The sequence below is a fragment of the Nelumbo nucifera genome, chromosome 5 (assembly GCF_055504915.1).
Source record: "Nelumbo nucifera cultivar China Antique chromosome 5, China Antique-T2T, whole genome shotgun sequence".
Classification (NCBI taxonomy): domain Eukaryota; kingdom Viridiplantae; phylum Streptophyta; class Magnoliopsida; order Proteales; family Nelumbonaceae; genus Nelumbo; species Nelumbo nucifera.
In genome coordinates this window covers 12,068,748-12,086,829 of record NC_142653.1, presented here as the reverse complement: position 1 = coordinate 12,086,829, position 18,082 = coordinate 12,068,748, and the positions used below count along the sequence as shown (strand labels likewise).

At 35.7% G+C, this 18,082-nt stretch overlaps 1 protein-coding gene across 1 annotated transcript; it reads left to right on the top strand.

Moving 5' to 3' along the window:
• The first annotated feature begins 1,338 nt into the window (after positions 1 to 1,338).
• LOC104605874 (presequence protease 2, chloroplastic/mitochondrial) lies at positions 1,339 to 17,618 on the top strand. The gene is made up of 19 exons (XM_010270813.3): positions 1,339 to 1,793; positions 1,906 to 2,089; positions 2,679 to 2,853; positions 2,948 to 3,080; positions 3,237 to 3,307; positions 4,199 to 4,282; positions 7,141 to 7,231; positions 10,036 to 10,556; positions 10,655 to 10,819; positions 10,921 to 11,139; positions 11,235 to 11,362; positions 11,791 to 11,980; positions 13,891 to 13,974; positions 14,053 to 14,150; positions 14,669 to 14,933; positions 15,024 to 15,186; positions 15,290 to 15,470; positions 16,716 to 16,787; positions 17,338 to 17,618. Exons 1-19 carry the CDS (start codon positions 1,517 to 1,519, stop codon positions 17,477 to 17,479), a joined length of 3,243 nt encoding a protein of 1,080 aa, XP_010269115.1. The 5' UTR covers positions 1,339 to 1,516; the 3' UTR covers positions 17,480 to 17,618.
• The last annotated feature ends 464 nt before the right edge of the window (positions 17,619 to 18,082 follow it).

Sequence of the window (18,082 nt, the reverse complement as noted above, 5' to 3'; positions counted from 1 at the left end):
TCCTTTTTGGTAAAATATTTGTGATTGCTGATTGGGTGTGAATCATTCATCAATCAATCTAAAAAAAGGGAAATTGACTAAAACTCACCAAGGTTCTAAATATCAATACGCCGATAGGGGCGTATTGGGTAGTATCGGTCTTTTTTTTACTCTTTTCTTTTTTCAAAACCGGTTTAGGGGTGACGGTTTAAGGCTCCTCTACCCCTTGAACTGGTTAGAACCATGATACACCCTCTTTAGGGGCGTATCAGGGTGCTCCTGATACGATATGTATCGGCTGTTACGTGTCGATACTTTGAACTTGGAAACTCACCATGCCACTAACTTGACGTTAAACAAACTAATGGATGTTAATATATTACCATTTTAACCTTCATAAAAAAATATAAAATATATACAAAATAAATTAATGGGTGTTAATATATTACCATTTTAATATTTAAACATGAAAAAAGGAAAAAATTCAAAAAAAATATTTTCAAATATAAAATACATAAAAACATATAAATTACAAAAAAATTATAGAAATTGCAAACAAAATAAAAAATTATTTTCAAATTATAGAAACTATAGAAATTGAAAAACAAGATAAGAAAATAAAAATGGTAGAAAAAACACCAAAAATTTATAGATTGTAGAGAATAGAAAATGTAAAAAATATAAATTATAAAAAACATTGGAAATTATAACAAATCATTAAAACCGTAAAAGAAACAAGAAAATTGAAAACTGAAAAAGACTATTTTTCCTCTAACTCACCATTCAAGGATAATTTGGTCATGAAAATTGTTATTTATGTTAACATGCACATCTCTATTAAGAAGCATTAATGGTGCATTAATAGAAGTTGAGTTTTGGAAAATAAAAACTTATTGACACAGTGAGTTTTAGACATTTTGAAAAATTGTAAAATTTATAATTAATTTAAGAAAAATGTTGAAAACTCATGGTGAGCTTTAGACAAATTCCCTAAAAAAATCTTGATAAGCGCCTTCTCGTTTTTTATAAATTTTTTATTTTGTTTTTTCTTTTCCTTTTGATAAAACATGAATATTTTTTAAATTATTTATTTTTTCTGGTAACAGTGAAGACGCAACATGGTAGTACTCGAGCCACTAAACTAGTAAACTGAGCCGTCTAGAAGAAGGCACGGCATTATTTCATTTTGTGTACTCATTTTTTATTTTAATAAATTGGTGAACAATATTTTTTTGGTAGGATTGTTTTCTAAATTTGAATCCTGATCAATCAATCTATACCGTCTAAAACCCAGAAAACCATAGATCAGATTCGTGTTAAATGGATTCTATATGTTCCCTTCCAATAAAATCTATCAAACGAAAGTTGCAAAGAAAGAAATAAAATCTATAACCCCGTATACCTGGACATCTCTGCTTCTATTCTGTAAGAAGATAAACAGCAAGAGGGGAAAACACTCCAGCACGCGGACCGGTCGCCGCTCGCTCGCTCTAGAGATTAAAATCGAGAAGGGAAAGCAAATAAGGGTAAAGAAGTAATGGAGAGAACGGTTTTGCTTCGGTCATTATCGTGTTCTTCGGCCGCCTACAGCAGATTCTTCTTTCGTTCGGGTCACAGGTTAACAAGGTGGTCGTCCTCCTCTACTTCCATTTCTCGTAGGCAAAAACGTTTGTTTCCTTCCGCGAACGGCCGCTCTGCTCTTCGTCACCCTTGCAGGTTGATTTCCAGCTCTCCCTCCTCCCTTCATCTCAATAGATGCTTTTCCTCTCTTACCCCCAGAGCTATCGCCACTTCTCCCCAATACGCCTCTCCAGGTACTTTCAATCGAAAATTAGAAGAAAAAGCTGATTCCTTTCTTTTGCCTCTTCTTTTCTACAAAATCCCCCGTGTCTAATGCTCCTTGTATTGATTCATTTCTATTTCTAGACATTGGCGGGAGCCACGATGAAGTCGCCGAGAAGCTTGGATTCGAGAAGATTTCCGAACAAGTGATTCAAGAATGTAAATCAAAAGCTGTTCTCTATAAGCATAAGAAAACCGGAGCAGAAGTAATGTCTGTATCCAATGATGACGAGAATAAGGTCTTTGGTATTGTTTTCCGGACTCCACCGTAAGTGTTATCCTCATTACTGGTTTTGCGGTTTTCTTATCATGTATTTGATTTTAAGTGACATTCTACATTGAATGCATACTGCGAATTCTCATATCTTATTATGCATGATGATGTGATAATGGGGTCGACTATTTCAAAGTGGGCATCTTAGTTTCACTTTATTTATTATATGCCTGGAGGTTCATTGGGGATTTCACTTCGGTTTAGTTGCCCATTTGAGACTCTAAGCAGTTACTTTCCGGAAGACTTACTCGTTCAGCGTACTAGTTATGTCAAAAGTTTTATACATAACACGTTAACTCTAATGGCAAAAGGGTGAAATTCACTTCGATTTTCCTACGTTATCCCTTTTGAAGTTTTGTTGACCTGCCTTAAAACACTTATTAATATACTTATGTTTTCAACCTTTATCATTGATAGGAAAATGGAAGGTTTCGTTTGTTTTTGTGGCTTCAAGGTTTCAATGTTACAGATAATTCCATAGGATTTCTTGAATTTATTATAAGTTGATACCGGGTTTCTTACACCTCAACTATTGGCCGCTCAATGCTTCATTATTTCCTTGTGACTATTTGTAAAAATGTAGGAAAGACTCAACTGGAATTCCTCACATATTGGAGCACAGCGTATTGTGTGGATCAAGGAAGTACCCTTTGAAGGAACCATTTGTTGAATTGTTGAAAGGGAGCTTGCACACTTTTCTAAATGCATTCACTTACCCTGATAGGACATGCTATCCTGTTGCCTCCACAAACACTAAGGTAAGCATGAGTATGCTGTTTGAGGATTTTAGATGCAGTCATACTTTTTTTTCTTTAATTTAGATTAATGGATGTTGATCCTATCATTCCTTAGGATTTCTACAATCTGGTCGATGTCTACCTGGATGCTGTCTTCTTTCCTAAGTGCATACAGGACCTCCAGACATTTCAACAGGAGGGTTGGCATTATGAGCTTAACGATCCTTCAGAGGATATGTCTTTTAAAGGTTGCACTTGTTACATATTTATGTTCCAAGGTTTTCTATTTTCAGAAACAGGTTTTAGTCATTTAAAAAATCCTAATATTTTGCTTGTTTCATTTTCCTTATATGGGAAATCTCTGATTTTTCTAGTTTTTTTTTTTAATTATTTTTTACTTGTAGGGGTTGTTTTCAATGAGATGAAAGGGGTATACTCTCAGCCTGATAATATATTAGGCCGATTAGCTCAACAGGCAAGCATCACTCAATACCTGTCTCTACATATTGGTGTGTGTATGTGTGTGGTGGTGGTGGGGGGTGCATTTCTCTTTCTTTGGTATTTTGTAACAAAACCATTGATTAGTGTGCATTACTGTTATTTTGATACTTTGTAATTAACTATTCATTAGTCATTCTCTTCAGGATGCCAATGCGGCAATATCTGTAATCTTCGTCTAAGCTATATGCAATTATTTAAGTATTAATTTACTGCTTAAGTAGAAATGCAGTTCCTCTACAAGCTTAGGAAGATTTTCAAGGTCATTATTGTGAAAGGGACTATGGTCTTGTTACAAAGTTCATTTTTCTTAAATAGTTGTTAGGGCATCATTTTAACAAACCAACTGGTTTGTTCTATGTTGTGCTTCTATTTGTGTAAGGCGGAATTGGAAACAACTAAAACATCCTTCTGAAAGTTACTTGTGATTGCAAGCATGCTTCTTTGCTCTTGTGCTTATTTTTGAGAATTAGAGAAACCTTTAGATGATAAAATTCTACAATACATATAATATGTTGTTTGTGGACTGTCACTGTCTTTTCCAAGTTTATTTCCTCTTGGTTCCTTCTATTTAATCATGTTTGAAAAAATCCTGTATCTACGTGTTTTTCATGTAGGAGTAGTTCATGAGCAGATGAACTATTTAAACTGATTTGAATGGATATATGACTGAAAATATTTGAAATACTGACCCTTTCTAGATTCCAATCTTGATATTTGTGTTCATACTTATTCCTGGGTCAAAGATTGAATGTTTCATGAAAATGCTTCTAGCTGCCATGTGGTTTTACAAAATTTGAGTGGTTGCATCTTTTTTGGAAGAGTTAGCAACACCATTCATTATTTTTATGTGGTAAATCTGCTATAGGCACTTTTTCCAGACACTACTTATGGTGTTGATAGTGGGGGTGATCCACAAGTTATTCCTAAGCTCACATTTGAGGAATTCAAGGTTAGTTCTACCTTGCGGTCTATTTGTTTCTATGTATAAATATGATTTTTTTCTATTGTTTATGTATAAATATCAACTTCTTACTTGTTTACAACCTATCTTTTGAATATGGACTTTTGATATGTTGTTTTTTGGGTTGAAAAGGAAATTATTAAAAAAAGGGAAAGGTTAAAATAGAGGCTATGGAATCCAAGGAAAGCCCCAGGGAAGGGGGTTGTCAAACTGTTCAAAAAAAGATAGAGACATAATTATTACACTTGCAATAGTGGGCCTCTCTTATGAGATAAGAGAAATGCTACACTTTCATTAATTATATCACACACTTCCAAAATCTGTGATTCATGGTTTAGAGAGTGATTCTCTGGCTAGGGAAGGAGTCACAAGACTAGATCTGGTTTGGAGGGGCCTCGGCCTGGGGATATTCTTTGATAAGTATAATGGACTTTTCATATAATAATTAACACAATCATCATGCACCACCAAATTCATCAAAAATAAAAAAATCATCATGCACCATCAATGATAGAAAAATGTTTAGGATAGGCTGTATTCCATTTGGATATTCTAGTTAATATTGTAAATTATGGCAATGTACTTTGTTGCCTCTTGTATGATGATTTGCTTGTATGTAGGGCTTAAAAATTGAAATTGGAGGCCAAAGAAAACATTTTTGGCAAAAATAGTGGGCCAAGGTTTCTTCAGCTTCTTAGAATGCATTGATTGCGAATAGGACTGTCAACGGGTTGGGTCTGGGTCAGTTCTAGGTAGAGCCAGTCCTGAACTGATTGTTAATTGGGACAAAGAATGGACCCAGAACCGTCCCTATTAGTAGTTCGGTCCTACTTGATAGACCCAATTATTATGACAACTATTTTTATTTATTTAAATAATAACTTAAAACATAAATTTTGATAAATTAGACATTTTATATGTTAATAAATTACAAAAATGATTACAAAATACTAAATCATTTATGTGTTAATAAATTAGACATTTTTAACTTTTATTTTTTTTTGATGAATAATAATTTTTAACTTACATTGTCACATATATTATCTATCAAATTTACCATTCTAGACATGAAATATAATTAAAATTATAATAGAATTAGGAAAACATTATATATTTAATAAAATAATTGGTTCAGGACAAGCAAGAACTGGAACCGGCCTGATTATTAATTGGGCAGTCAGGCAGAACTGACCCGTTGATATCCCTAAATGCGAAAAGTTACCCAAAATAAAAAAATGGTCACCCCAATCTGACTATCAAGCGCAATGTTTTTTTTTTGATCGATGTATCAAGTGCAACGTTATGGCCTCTGGAATTTTCCATATACACTATTTGTAACCTGTGACTGGGTCAAGCGGGTCAACAGTTCAACTGCCTCTTTGGTTGAGCAGGTTTTTGACCAAGTCAACAGTTTCTGATCAAATTCCAGGTTTAGGATTTACCTGGATTGGAATTGACAATGGGTGATGGTTCAATTGGTTCAACTGCCTGGTTCATGGCAGGTTGAAAACCTTGGTCTTATCTAGGATAGATATGCCTTTCAAAGGGGTAACCGGATCTAGGGTTTTGCTAGTTTCAAATATCCCTTGAGCCTCTTCTTAAAACTCAAGTCTCAAGACATCCCCAAATCAAGACTGGAAACAAAATGGGAGACAAGTTCATTCTCATAGGAAGAGATGGAATAAAAGATAGGGATCTTTCAATAGCCTGTCTCCCACCATAAATCCCCCCAAAATTTAGTGTTATTTCCAGACCAAACATAATAATGAATAATATTTTTTGATAGAAACTGAGACTTTATTAATGAAAAACACAACAAATTTACAGTGCTATGTACAGTCCAATGATAGGCTAGAAGAGCTACCTATCCTCTAAGAGAAAAAAGAATGATTACAATACAGCCCAGAAGAGTTATTCCTGTTTACCCTTGTTTAGCCAAGGTATTGGTCATATTGTTAGTTGATCTTGTCACCCACTGAATGATTTCCAGGTTCATGGTCAACCATTTATTTTCCTTAAGTTCCTGTCTGCAAGTCCACAAAGCCATTGTAATGAATAAATTGGAAAAAGACTTGGAGCAAATCTGAGATGGCTTTCCAAGGAGAGGCTAAAGGGGCTCTTACAGCCAAGTCAACCCATTACCCGTCATACTTTGACTGTTTTGCCATAGCTTATACAAATCCAACACCAATCACTGCAGCCATTTACCTAATAGAGCAGAATTCTTCTCCACCAACCTGCCTATCCTTAGCCTTCTCTCTTGCTTTTGCAGATTGTGGCCTAATTTCTATGCTATTCTTTCTTGGTTTCCAAAAATCCATAATGGTCTTCTCTCGCCAAGGGATGTGTGTTTTAAGGCATTTTTCTGTCATTTTCACAGATTTTTTTTTGGGGGGTAGGGGAGGCAGTTATTCCATCTTCTATTCACTTTTAACTTTTCCACCCACTTTTCACTTCTATCCATGAAATCCAAACACAGCCTTACTGAATTAATACTTGTTTTCTGTGGGGTACTCACAGGGAGGGATAGTTATTCCATCTTCTATTCATTTTAACCTTCCTGTTTTTCCACTTCTGTCCACCAAATCCAAAAACAACTTTAGTGGGTTAACACTTTTTTCTTTGGGAAGTTGACGCCCTTCTCTGAACTCTTTTAACTTAATTGATGATAGAATTTTTAGACAAATTATTGTTTCACCTATCACAGTCATGACAAATTATTATCTGGTGCATTCTTGTTAGGAATCCATGCGTAAATTGTAGAAAATGTTCATGCTCAAAAGCAAGTGTAGATTTTGCTTGCTGTTTCTACCTGGATTATAAATTTGTGGAACATCTATTTTCAGGATTTCCACCGTAAGTATTACCATCCCAGCAATGCCAGGATATGGTTCTATGGAGATGATGATCCAAATGAACGTCTACGCATCCTTAGTGGTACATCCTATTTGTTTCTTATGCTAGAAACTTTTCTTTATTTTATCATGATTACATGTTAACTGCCATGGAATTGATTTTACTTTATTATTATTATTATTATTATCATTGTTATTATTATTATTTATGTACCTGGTGGATTGTGGAATGCCAATCTAGAAATATCTAAACTTGGCCATTTAAATTAAAATGATGTTAAAAGACTGAAAAGATAAGATATTCAAGATAAGCAGAATGAGAAGCTGGAATGGGATTATTTTAAGAGGAAAATATCAAAAGAGATTTAAAGTTCTAGAGGGAAAAACAGTCTAGAGTTGTGTAAATAATTAGCAGGGTAATATGCTTAAGGGAATGTCTTGATAGTGGGGTTCAATGAGTTAGATCTGAAGAGAAGCAAAAGTATAGTATAATTGTATAAAAAGGCCATTAATCAATGTTCGTCCCAGCTATTCATAAAAAAAAAATGTTCGTCCCAGCTATCTGAGTCTTGGGAGGGGTGGACTGGATATGGTCCTAACCTTTGCCATTTTTTCGCATAAAGTGGCTGTTCTTAGACTTGGACCTGTGTTCTCTCGCTTGACAGCCTGAGATTTTACCATTACACCAATTATAGTATGATGAGAGTAATTAAATAAAATACTGAGAGAACTCCATAAGATTATGAGGGAGGATAGGACACAGAGATAAAAGAAAGAAAGAGGAAAAGATAAAAGTTGGCAGTGGCTTGGGAGGAGGGGAAGGTTGCTTTGTGTTTTGTTTCCTGCCAGGGTAAAATTAATGACACTGAGAGTGTGCTCATTCACTTTGCTTTTTAGTTACATGATTGTGTATCTTTCACAGTTCCTAACGCTCAGATGATATCACAAGGCCATAAGGGGTTGGCAAAGCGTTATTAATTCTTCTTCTATCAGGATCACTTCCATAACAAGATGGATGCTGCCCACAAATAACTAAATCAAACTAAACTTTGATGGTTGCAGTCTTGGTAACCCAGGAAATTCAGGAATAGGGGCGGTGCTTAATATTTATAAAAAAAAGGGGCGGTGCTTAAAAACAGTGATGGTCTCTTGGCTCAATTGGATTTGGAGATTCAAAAAGGGCTGAATTTTAGCAGTGCTACATCGTCTAAGATTGTACAAAAAATTCAAATATGAAGACGTGGTTGTAGAAGGCAACTCTCTGGTTGTAGTGAAACAGGTTAGAAGCAACAGAATGGACCTTTGAAAATACAAGCATATAATGAGAAGTAAAAGAAACCGCTAGGGAGACAAGAACAATAGTCACATAGACCAATAGATCAGCCAAGTAACCAACAATGTAGTGGTTTCATTGGCCAGGCAAGGAGTTACTAGAACTGAATTATTTTGGTGGTTGTGGTGGGCTGGTCCACCAGGAACGTAGTTTGTAAATTGTAAACAAGGTGCAGCTGGTATTAAAAAAATGGTTAGGTAGCGGAGGATAGCCTAATAGTGAAAGGGTACTTGGTATAATTCTAGATTGCAATCCATTCTTTTTAAGTCAATAAAATATAATACATTGTTTAGTTATTGATAAGAGAACATTGAGCAAGGCTATGTGGTCATGCTTTTTAATATCATATATTTTTGTTTTCCCCTCCTCTAACACAGTAATGATATTCTACTTACCCAACAATAACAACAACTACAATAGTAACTGTTAGATAAATTTCTGGTTTTTGTTGTTATCAAGTTGGTAGTTGTTATTTGCACATCTACCAAAATTTTCTTATTCATTTTCCCTTGAGATCTTAGCTATGTATCTTAAAACTTCAACATGCTTCCATTTTTTCAAGTTATTATTTATATGATAATTAGTCTATAAAGGAATGCTGGCCATGTCAACTTTTGTGTGGTTACACCAGTGTTCAACAGGGACACATGCATTTTTCTTAGATTCCTTTAGCCATTAATGATGTATTGAGTTTATTTATTTTTTGATTAATAATGATATATTGAGTTTATACCATATAACTTTTAAGAATTATCAGTGTCATGTGTCCACTGGATCTGCTCCACTATAATTGTAATGGACATAATTTATATGTCGTAAACCATGATTTGTTTATTTGTGGTTTTGTCCCAGTGAAAACAAAAGGAGTATTTTTAGGATTGTGAGGGTTTTGATGCAGTAGAGTTTATAGCCTAGTCTTTCAATATAAGTAGCAATGAAAATAAAAGATAATGGATGCAACTAGTAAAAATGGGGAAAAACTGTTGAAAAAACATATGCAACAAATTGAAATTATACAATTGGTGTTTAACTAAAAAGTTTGCATCTTATTTATCATTATGTAAAGTAACTTTATGGCCTAAAAAGGAATGATGTTATTAATAACAGATACAATAACTCAACTTGCTTTTATTTCAACTTAAATAGATAGTAGATGAAGTAATGATGTCCTATGGTTGAACCGACTGGTTATTGGGAGAGTCACTGATTTTGATGTTGTTTTTCTTTTGTTTTGAATTTCTGTTGTTTCTTGATGGTGTTACAACCTATGAGTTGTAACCTCGTTTTTTTACTTTTATTAAAATTTCCTTTTACAAACAAAAAAATGGTCCTCTTGAGGCTTGGTTCCCATAACTAGTTATTTTCTTGGTTGATGTAGATATTTGATGGTTTTGATTTAATAAAGCAGATCACACTTTGTCTTTATTGTCTCTTATTTTGTTAAGGTTGTTTTTTACGAAATGGTATACCAAGTTTAGATATCAGTTGATTATATTTATTCTGGATCTAGTAAGTGTTTGTTGGCTATTTATTCATTTTTTCTTGATGTACAGAATACCTAGATCTGTTTGATGCAAACCCAGCCTCCCTTGAATCAAAGGTTGATGCACAAAAACTATTCTCAGAACCAGTGAAGATTGTAGAGAAATATCCTGCAGGTGAGGGTGGTGATTTGAAGAAGAAACACATGGTGTGCCTAAACTGGCTGCTATCTGATAAGCCTTTGGACTTGCAAACTGAACTTACTCTTGGGTTTCTGGATCATCTTATGTTGGGAACTCCTGCTTCTCCTTTGAGAAGAATCCTACTGGAAAGCAGATTAGGAGATGCTATTGTTGGTGGCGGAGTTGAAGATGAACTCCTCCAGCCTCAATTTAGCATTGGGTTGAAAGGTGTTTCTGAAGATGATGTTCAAAAGGTAGAAGAATTGATTATGAGTACTCTAACAAAGTTGGCAGAGGAAGGATTTGATTCAGAAGCTGTAGAGGCATCCATGAATACAATTGAATTCTCTTTGAGGGAGAATAACACTGGGTCATTCCCTCGAGGCTTGTCCTTGATGCTTCGTTCCATTGTAGGGACTTCAAATCCTCTTAATTGATCAAAGTGGTGAATACTTCATCTTAGTTCTTCCAGACTTTAAATTATTAATTCATTTTTATATTTATGCAGGGAAAATGGATTTATGATATGGATCCGTTTGAACCTTTAAAGTATGAGGAGCCCCTAAAATCTTTAAAAGATAGAATAGCTAAGGAAGGATCGAAAGCTGTTTTCTCTCCATTAATACAGAAATATATCTTGAACAACCCTCACTGTGTTGCAATTGAAATGCAGGTGAATACTGATCTTTTATTTATTTTTTGGGGGACCTTGTAAGCTTATGCCCATGGTTATATTGTCAATCCATACTCTAACAAAGACTGTTTCCATCTCAGCCTGATCCAGAGAAGGCTTCACGTGATGAGGCAGCTGAGAGAGAAATCCTGGAGAAAGTCAAAGCAAATATGACAGAAGAAGATCTTGCTGAACTTGCACGTGCTACACAAGAACTCCGACTGAAGCAGGAAACTCCAGACCCGCCAGAAGCTCTAAAAACTGTACCAAGCCTCTCTTTACATGACATTCCAAAGAAACCTATACATGTACCTACAGAGGTAGTCAAAACCCTTTCCATCTATACTTTATTTGGAGTACCATGTTCTTACCTGTATTGGGGAATTTTAACAATGGAATATTTGTCTTCCTGTAGGAAGGGGAGATAGACGGGGTAAAAGTTTTAAAGCATGACCTTTTCACAAATGATGTCCTTTATACAGAAATTGTCTTCAATATGAATTCACTGAAGCAAGACCTACTTCAGTTGGTACCACTATTCTGGTAAGCAACAATTTATCTCAGAGTCATATGGTTATTATTCTTGCCTTGCTACTTGTGTATGTATTTCTATTGCAAACTTTGGCAAAATTATGCTATTGGAGCTTCATTAATGCACTGAGGTTTGGTTTCTTTCTTAACCCCATACAAAATCTATGTTTCTCACTCTTCAATCTTTGCTGGATATAGTTTTGTAATGTTGTGATCAATCTTAAAGGAGAGGTCGCATCTCATGCCTCTCCTCGGTTGCCTGTAACTCTTATTTACTGGATTAATAAAATGCTTATTCATTTATCAAAAAAAAAAAAACTTTGCTGCATATAGGTATAAAGGGCTTATTTTGTGAGTCTTTGTATCTGGATGCAATAGTGGTTCAAAATTTAAGAATATTATCCTATGAAGAACTTATGCCTAGATGAGTTTCTTGACAGTCAGTCATTGCTGGAGATGGGAACAAAAGACTTGGATTTTGTCCAACTTAATCAGTTAATTGGAAGAAAGACTGGAGGAATATCAGTTTATCCTTTCTCATCGTCTTTACGGGGCAAGGAGGATCCATGTAGTCATATAATTGTTCGAGGCAAAGCCATGGCAGGGCGTGCTGAAGACCTATTTAATCTGGTAATGCTTTTATGCTTCTAGTTATTCATATCCTTTCAGGGTGTCTGACTGCATTTAGTACTTTTCTCCACTTATGGTATTTGTTTTTTTTTTTTTTTGGCATATACTTTGAGTGTTATATTCTGCAAAAATCACTTCAGAAGATGCAATCTACCTTTCACCATGTATTGATATGTATACGGATACCTGATTTACTTGTAAAATATTAAGTTGTCTGATATGATCATTATGATGTTTCCTATATTCTTAACTTCGAAACCTTGATCTTGCTTTTGTCCTTTTTTCTTTGGTTAGTAGTATAAAATGCATTAATATATATCTAATACCCATGGTTCAAAGCATGGATACACTGGATATGCAAAAATGCATATCCATACTTTCAGCTATGATACTGTTATTTTTTTATTTGTTCCACTTTGTATAAAAATTCATTAGGTTTCATTAGAAGCAAAAGATAAAGAGTCTGTTACAAGCATCCCAGTATGAGGCGTGAGGTGCAGCCTCACTCATTAATACAGAAACAACATAAAGTTACTATTTGTTTCACTTTGTTACTTTACAGATAATAATATTAACCTGAATATTAATATTTCCAGACATTAAAGGGGTTAAACTCTCAAAAAATAGCATATTGGTAGGTCCAAAAACTGATATGTATCGACTGATACACAGCGATGCATTTTGGTATTTCACTATTTTAACTTTGTATACATCAAAGGGCTGTCTCCACAAGGAAACTTTGCACAGTCAATAAGAAGTAAGCCATTTATGCTTATTGACAAGTGGGTATTCCCTTGTACATAAGCACTTTATACATCAAAATAAGAGTCAAAAGTATGTCCACCCAATGGTCGGAGGAATGATTAGGAGAAGGGCCTTCAAAATGTTCAAGGATGAGAACTGGTCATTAGTCTTACAATGCTTCTCCATATTTTGATCTGAGTTTTTCATTTTAAAGTTGCATGAGTCTCTCCTTGTACACCAGCCAGTGTCTTGCAAAAGGGAATAGATTCCAAAATATTTTTCCCCTAGGGCAAATGGCCTTTCACCAGCCATGACAGGATATTAGCATTGGAATGTCTTTAGGTGTTGGTCAACTTCTCTGGAACAACCCAAGAAAATGGACCTAGATGTTGTAAGGGAAATACACGAGTAAATGTTAGAATGGTTCATCTTCTAAATTGCAGAGAAAAAAAAATCTATTCTCCAAGTTTCTTCCTTGTAAGATTAAGTGGTTGATTGTGAGGATTTTATCAAGATGTGCAATCCACAAAAAGAAAGAGACCTTTGAGGGAACTTGTACTTTCTGTTTCCTCTTCCATAGGATCGAATCCTGGGCTGGTCTGATTTAGGATTCATAGAAAGTTTTTATTGTGAAGTTGCCATTCCTATAAGCTTTCCAGACCATTTAATTCTTCGCATTTCCAAATTGATGTGATTGAGCGTTTTCAGTTGCTGGACTAACAATCTACTTCAAAATTGCTACATGCTTTCTGAGGCAAGGGTTCTACATCACTTTACCCCCCACCTTCCCATAGTATTCCTGAACTGTGGTATTTCTCTTAGATTCTATAGAGTAAAAGGCTGCATGGACATCACACAAGGGTTGGTCCTCTTCTAGAAATCAGTCTGAACCTTCACATTGAGAACGTGCAGGGAAACAACCATTAATATCAAAATTACAAACCATGGAATGTGCTCTACAATGGGTTTCTTGTTGAAAAAAGTTGTAATTCTTTTTCTATTGCTTTCAAGGGGTTTCCAGATGTTTAATCTCTTACTTGGTACATATACTTTCTTGAGCTTTTATTAGGTGCTGTTGTCTTTTTTTCTTTCCTTTGTCCTCCCCTTATTGTCCTTAAATTGGTAGTTCATTGTGTACAGTGTTGACATGATGCTTGCTGTTGCAGTTTAATTGCATCCTTCAAGATGTCCAGTTCACTGACCAACAACGTTTTAAGCAATTTGTTTCGCAAAGCAAATCAAGAATGGAGGTAACTATTGAATTATGTTAGATTAGAAGAGTTTACTATTTCATCTGATTATTTTCTATACTTGATGTCTATTTCCAGAACCGACTAAGAGGCAGTGGTCATGGAATTGCTGCTGCAAGGATGGATGCCAAGTTAAACGTTGCAGGATGGATTGCTGAGCAAATGGGTGGCATCAGGTTGGGTTGTTTGGATTATTTCAAATTTCTTGTTTACGCTAGTCTTCCTGTGCATGCTAAAATATGATCTCATGACTCTTTCCCCACAAAAGATTTCTAGGAGTTGATGCAGATAAACTATTAGTGAAGGCAAGGTGACATAAATGATATTTAATTGAGAAACATTTTTTCAAACTTGGATGGATGTAGGTTTACTGGGACCTTTCTACTATGGGGGGAAAGCTGTATAACATGCATGAAAAAATGTATGGTTAAGAGTGGGTTGCCTGATTTTGAAGCATTTCAACTACATCTGATTCGAGCTTGGCCCATTCAGATTTCAGAACTTAACAATTTCTTGACCCAACCTAACCCAAGCATCCCTACTTAAATGGTTTATTTGCATTTGAAGTAATAATAGTTGAACTCCTACTTGTAATGAGTGTACAAATTTTAACTTTTATATGCATGTTTATCCGCACTGATAGTGCACATCTTTAATGGGGTTGACATTGTTCTCTCCTTTACTATGTTCACAGCTACTTGGAGTTTCTCCAAACTCTAGAAGAGAAAGTTGATCAGGATTGGGCTGAAATCTCTTCTTCTCTTGAGGAGATACGCAAATCTTTACTTTCAAGGCAGAGTTGCTTGATAAATATGACTGCAGATGCAAAAAATCTCACAAATACGGAGAAATTTGTAAGCAAATTCCTTGATCTGCTTCCAAACACCCCACCTGGTGAAAAACTTTCTTGGAATGACCGGCTTTCTTTTGTAAATGAAGCAGTTGTTATTCCCACCCAGGTGAGAAAATATACTTGAATTTGCTGGTTGGAATTGTTCTTTTTTTTCCTATGGTTTAAACTTAATTTATTTTACTCTTTACTCCTGCAGGTTAACTACGTTGGGAAAGCTGCTAATATATATGATACAGGGTATCAGCTCAATGGAAGTGCTTATGTCATTTCCAAATATATTAGTAATACATGGTTGTGGGACCGCGTACGAGTTAGTGGTGGTGCCTATGGAGGTTTTTGTGAGTTTGATACTCACTCAGGTGAAACCTCATTTGATCTTGCTTATGAAAGCCACCTTTATTGATCTTAGTTGAAGATAATAATTTATGCTGCTCTTTCTCTTCATTGGGTGTCTTGTTTTAGGAGTATTTACATACTTGTCCTATCGTGATCCGAATTTACTGAAGACTGTTGAGGTGTATGATGGAACTGCCAACTTCCTACGTGAATTGGAGATGGATGATGACGCCCTTACAAAGGCAATTATTGGAACCATTGGAGATGTGGATTCCTACCAACTACCTGATGCAAAAGGTTATAGCAGGCAAGTAACAAATCCCTATAATCAAAACATATGCTTCAAACCGTTGCTTTTTGTGGTGATGTTACTCGTCTTTCTTTATGCTTAAGACAAATACTCAAGGACTAAATCTTCACAATTCAAAACTGGTATTTATTGTTTAGTTGCTTTCTCTGTAATTAACTTATAATTCATAACCTTTGGACTGCAAGATGATAGTTGGAGCTTAGAATAGTTAATAAGTAGTCAACCATGGAGTGCTCATAAAAAAAGCCAACCATGGAGAGATTATAAAGAAAAGAAAATAAAAAAGGTTTTTATTCCCCTTATCTGTAATTCCTGTGACACTCCTCTATGAGAGGCCCATATCTCAACATGAGTCAACCTTGGTACATCTTTGGCACATCTCAACATGGGTTTGACACATGATGATATATCAGAAATGGATGAGGCGAAAGACCGTATCCGACTTAAAGTTCTTTTTTTTATTATTATATCTGACTTAAAGTTTATTTTCACCAATGTATCTTTGTCACAAACCGCCAGCCTTGTTCTCCATATGGAGATGGAGACATCTAGTTCCCCCTAAAGACCATTACCCAATGTTGGCCCAACTCTCTGAGGTCTTGGGAGGTGTAGACTGGGTACAGTTCTGACATTTGGCATTTTTTGCACAAAGTGGCTTCCCTCAGACTAGAACCTGCAATATCAGGCTTGCCTGCTTGAGGTTTTACAATTACACCAAACCAAGCAATGCCCCCAGACATCTACTTCCCTGTGTGACCTATATGTTAGCAAGAGGTGAGTACACTGTATGTTCAAGTGTGTACCATATACTTGTTTATCAAAAAAAAAAAAAAAAAAAAAAGAAAAGTGTACCATATACTTTGGGAGAGCTAGTAAGGAGTAGCAGCAAGTTATAATTAATAGCTATATTCCTTCATGAATTTCAGGGCATTTTTGGTATGAAATTACGAATTTCCCTTTCCCCCTTGCAGAACAGTAATGATCAGAATAAATTGTATTATTATTATGAAATAGGCATGAAAATGTATGATATATAATCAAATAACTGAACCCATCCCAAAGCTGTACATGTATCACAGCTGTATGAGTTCGACCCCCTCTGAATCCATATCAAAATGGTTTATTTTTTCTTCTTTCCTGCATTTTTCCTTCTAGAATATTTCATCATGATTAGGCCTTGTACATGCTTTGTCTTAGATGGGTATACCTTAAGTTACTAATGGTGTTATGTTGTATTCTCAGTTTACTACGGTATTTGCTGGGAGTCGCAGAAGATGAAAGACAAAAAAGACGAGAAGAGATCCTATCAACCAGGTAAGGACTCGTCTTCTCTGGTTTTCTGGCTTGACTTTATGCACGAGTTGAAGTATGTGGTAAATATACCACCAGATGCCACGTGTCTTGGGATTAGAATCATGAAAGCACCAAGCCCAAGACATGCTTTGGGTGGCAAGATCCTAGATGGTCCTTTGTACTCGTCTAGCATTCAGAATTGGTATCTGTCCAGCAGACCAGCACTAATGAAACCGCTCCCCGTGGTCATTCTGCATTCAGAATTGGTTCAAACAAATTTTTGTCAATTGGATACCAAATAAAGCAATTAATCACAGCTAGATTCGTTTGTCTTGCTGGCATAAAGCCTTGTAATAGACATTTTATTTTTAGTTGGTAAGCTTTTGTTAGACATTTTCATCAAAATTTGCACAAAAGGCCTCAATGTTAATGGGGGCTTTTGATATTTCCTGCATGGTGCATACATGGATCCATAGTCTTGCCTAAATGCCTATGTTAGTGTCATATGCTAATCTATATTTCCTGCATGGTGAAAGACGTGGGTACTTGACAAACACGCCCTTTATTCCAGATTGAAGGATTTCAAGGAATTCGCAGATGCAATAGAAGCGGTTAAAGACAAGGGTGTTGTGGTGGCTGTGGCGTCCCCGGATGATGTTGCTGCAGCTAACGAGGAACGTTCTAATTTCTTTCAAGTAAAGAAAGTTCTGTAAACCCACAGCAGTCATCTTCATGGTTCACTCTACGCATTCTTTTCTCATGGTGTAATGGTGCTATTATTGCCATAGCCATTGAAGACTGGTGTCCATAATGAAATATTTAAGAAATAATCTCTGCCGATATTTGGTGATATGTCCGAATCCCTCACAGGGGCTATTATTACCAGGGTTCAAAGTATCGATACTGGTCGATATGCTGGTAAGTCATATCGGCCGGTATTGGCCTTTTGTTTTAACTTCTACTTATTTTTTTCGATTTTGATTCAGAGGGGCCAGTTTAAGTCCTGGCTATCCTCTGAACCAGGCCCTGACCCGATACAACCCCTGTAGGGGTTGTATTGGGAAGGGCCTGATACGATATGTATTGGCCGATATGGGTCGATATGTAACGATTTTTTGAACGTTGCTTATAACCCCCCTCCCCTTCAAAGTAAAGTTGGTAGTGGGAATCGAATTTCCGTCTCTAGCATCATGTGGATTCACACTGCCCAATTTGCCAATAAGAGAAGTAAAATGTTCAACATTGACAGCCATGGTAAAGGAGATTGCTGGCTGAAGCTTACAATCTGAATCTCTCATTGTTGAATGTGTTCAAGA

Excerpts from the sequence above, each read along its gene's own strand:
- LOC104605874 (XM_010270813.3), top strand. The coding sequence starts at position 1,517 with ATGGAGAGAACGGTTTTGCTTCGGTCATTATCGTGTTCTTCGGCCGCC. Across the intron at positions 11,140-11,234 it reads CTATACATGTACCTACAGAG|GAAGGGGAGATAGACGGGGT; the intron begins GTAGTCAAAACC and ends GTCTTCCTGTAG. Across the intron at positions 15,471-16,715 it reads GATGCAAAAGGTTATAGCAG|TTTACTACGGTATTTGCTGG; the intron begins GCAAGTAACAAA and ends TTGTATTCTCAG.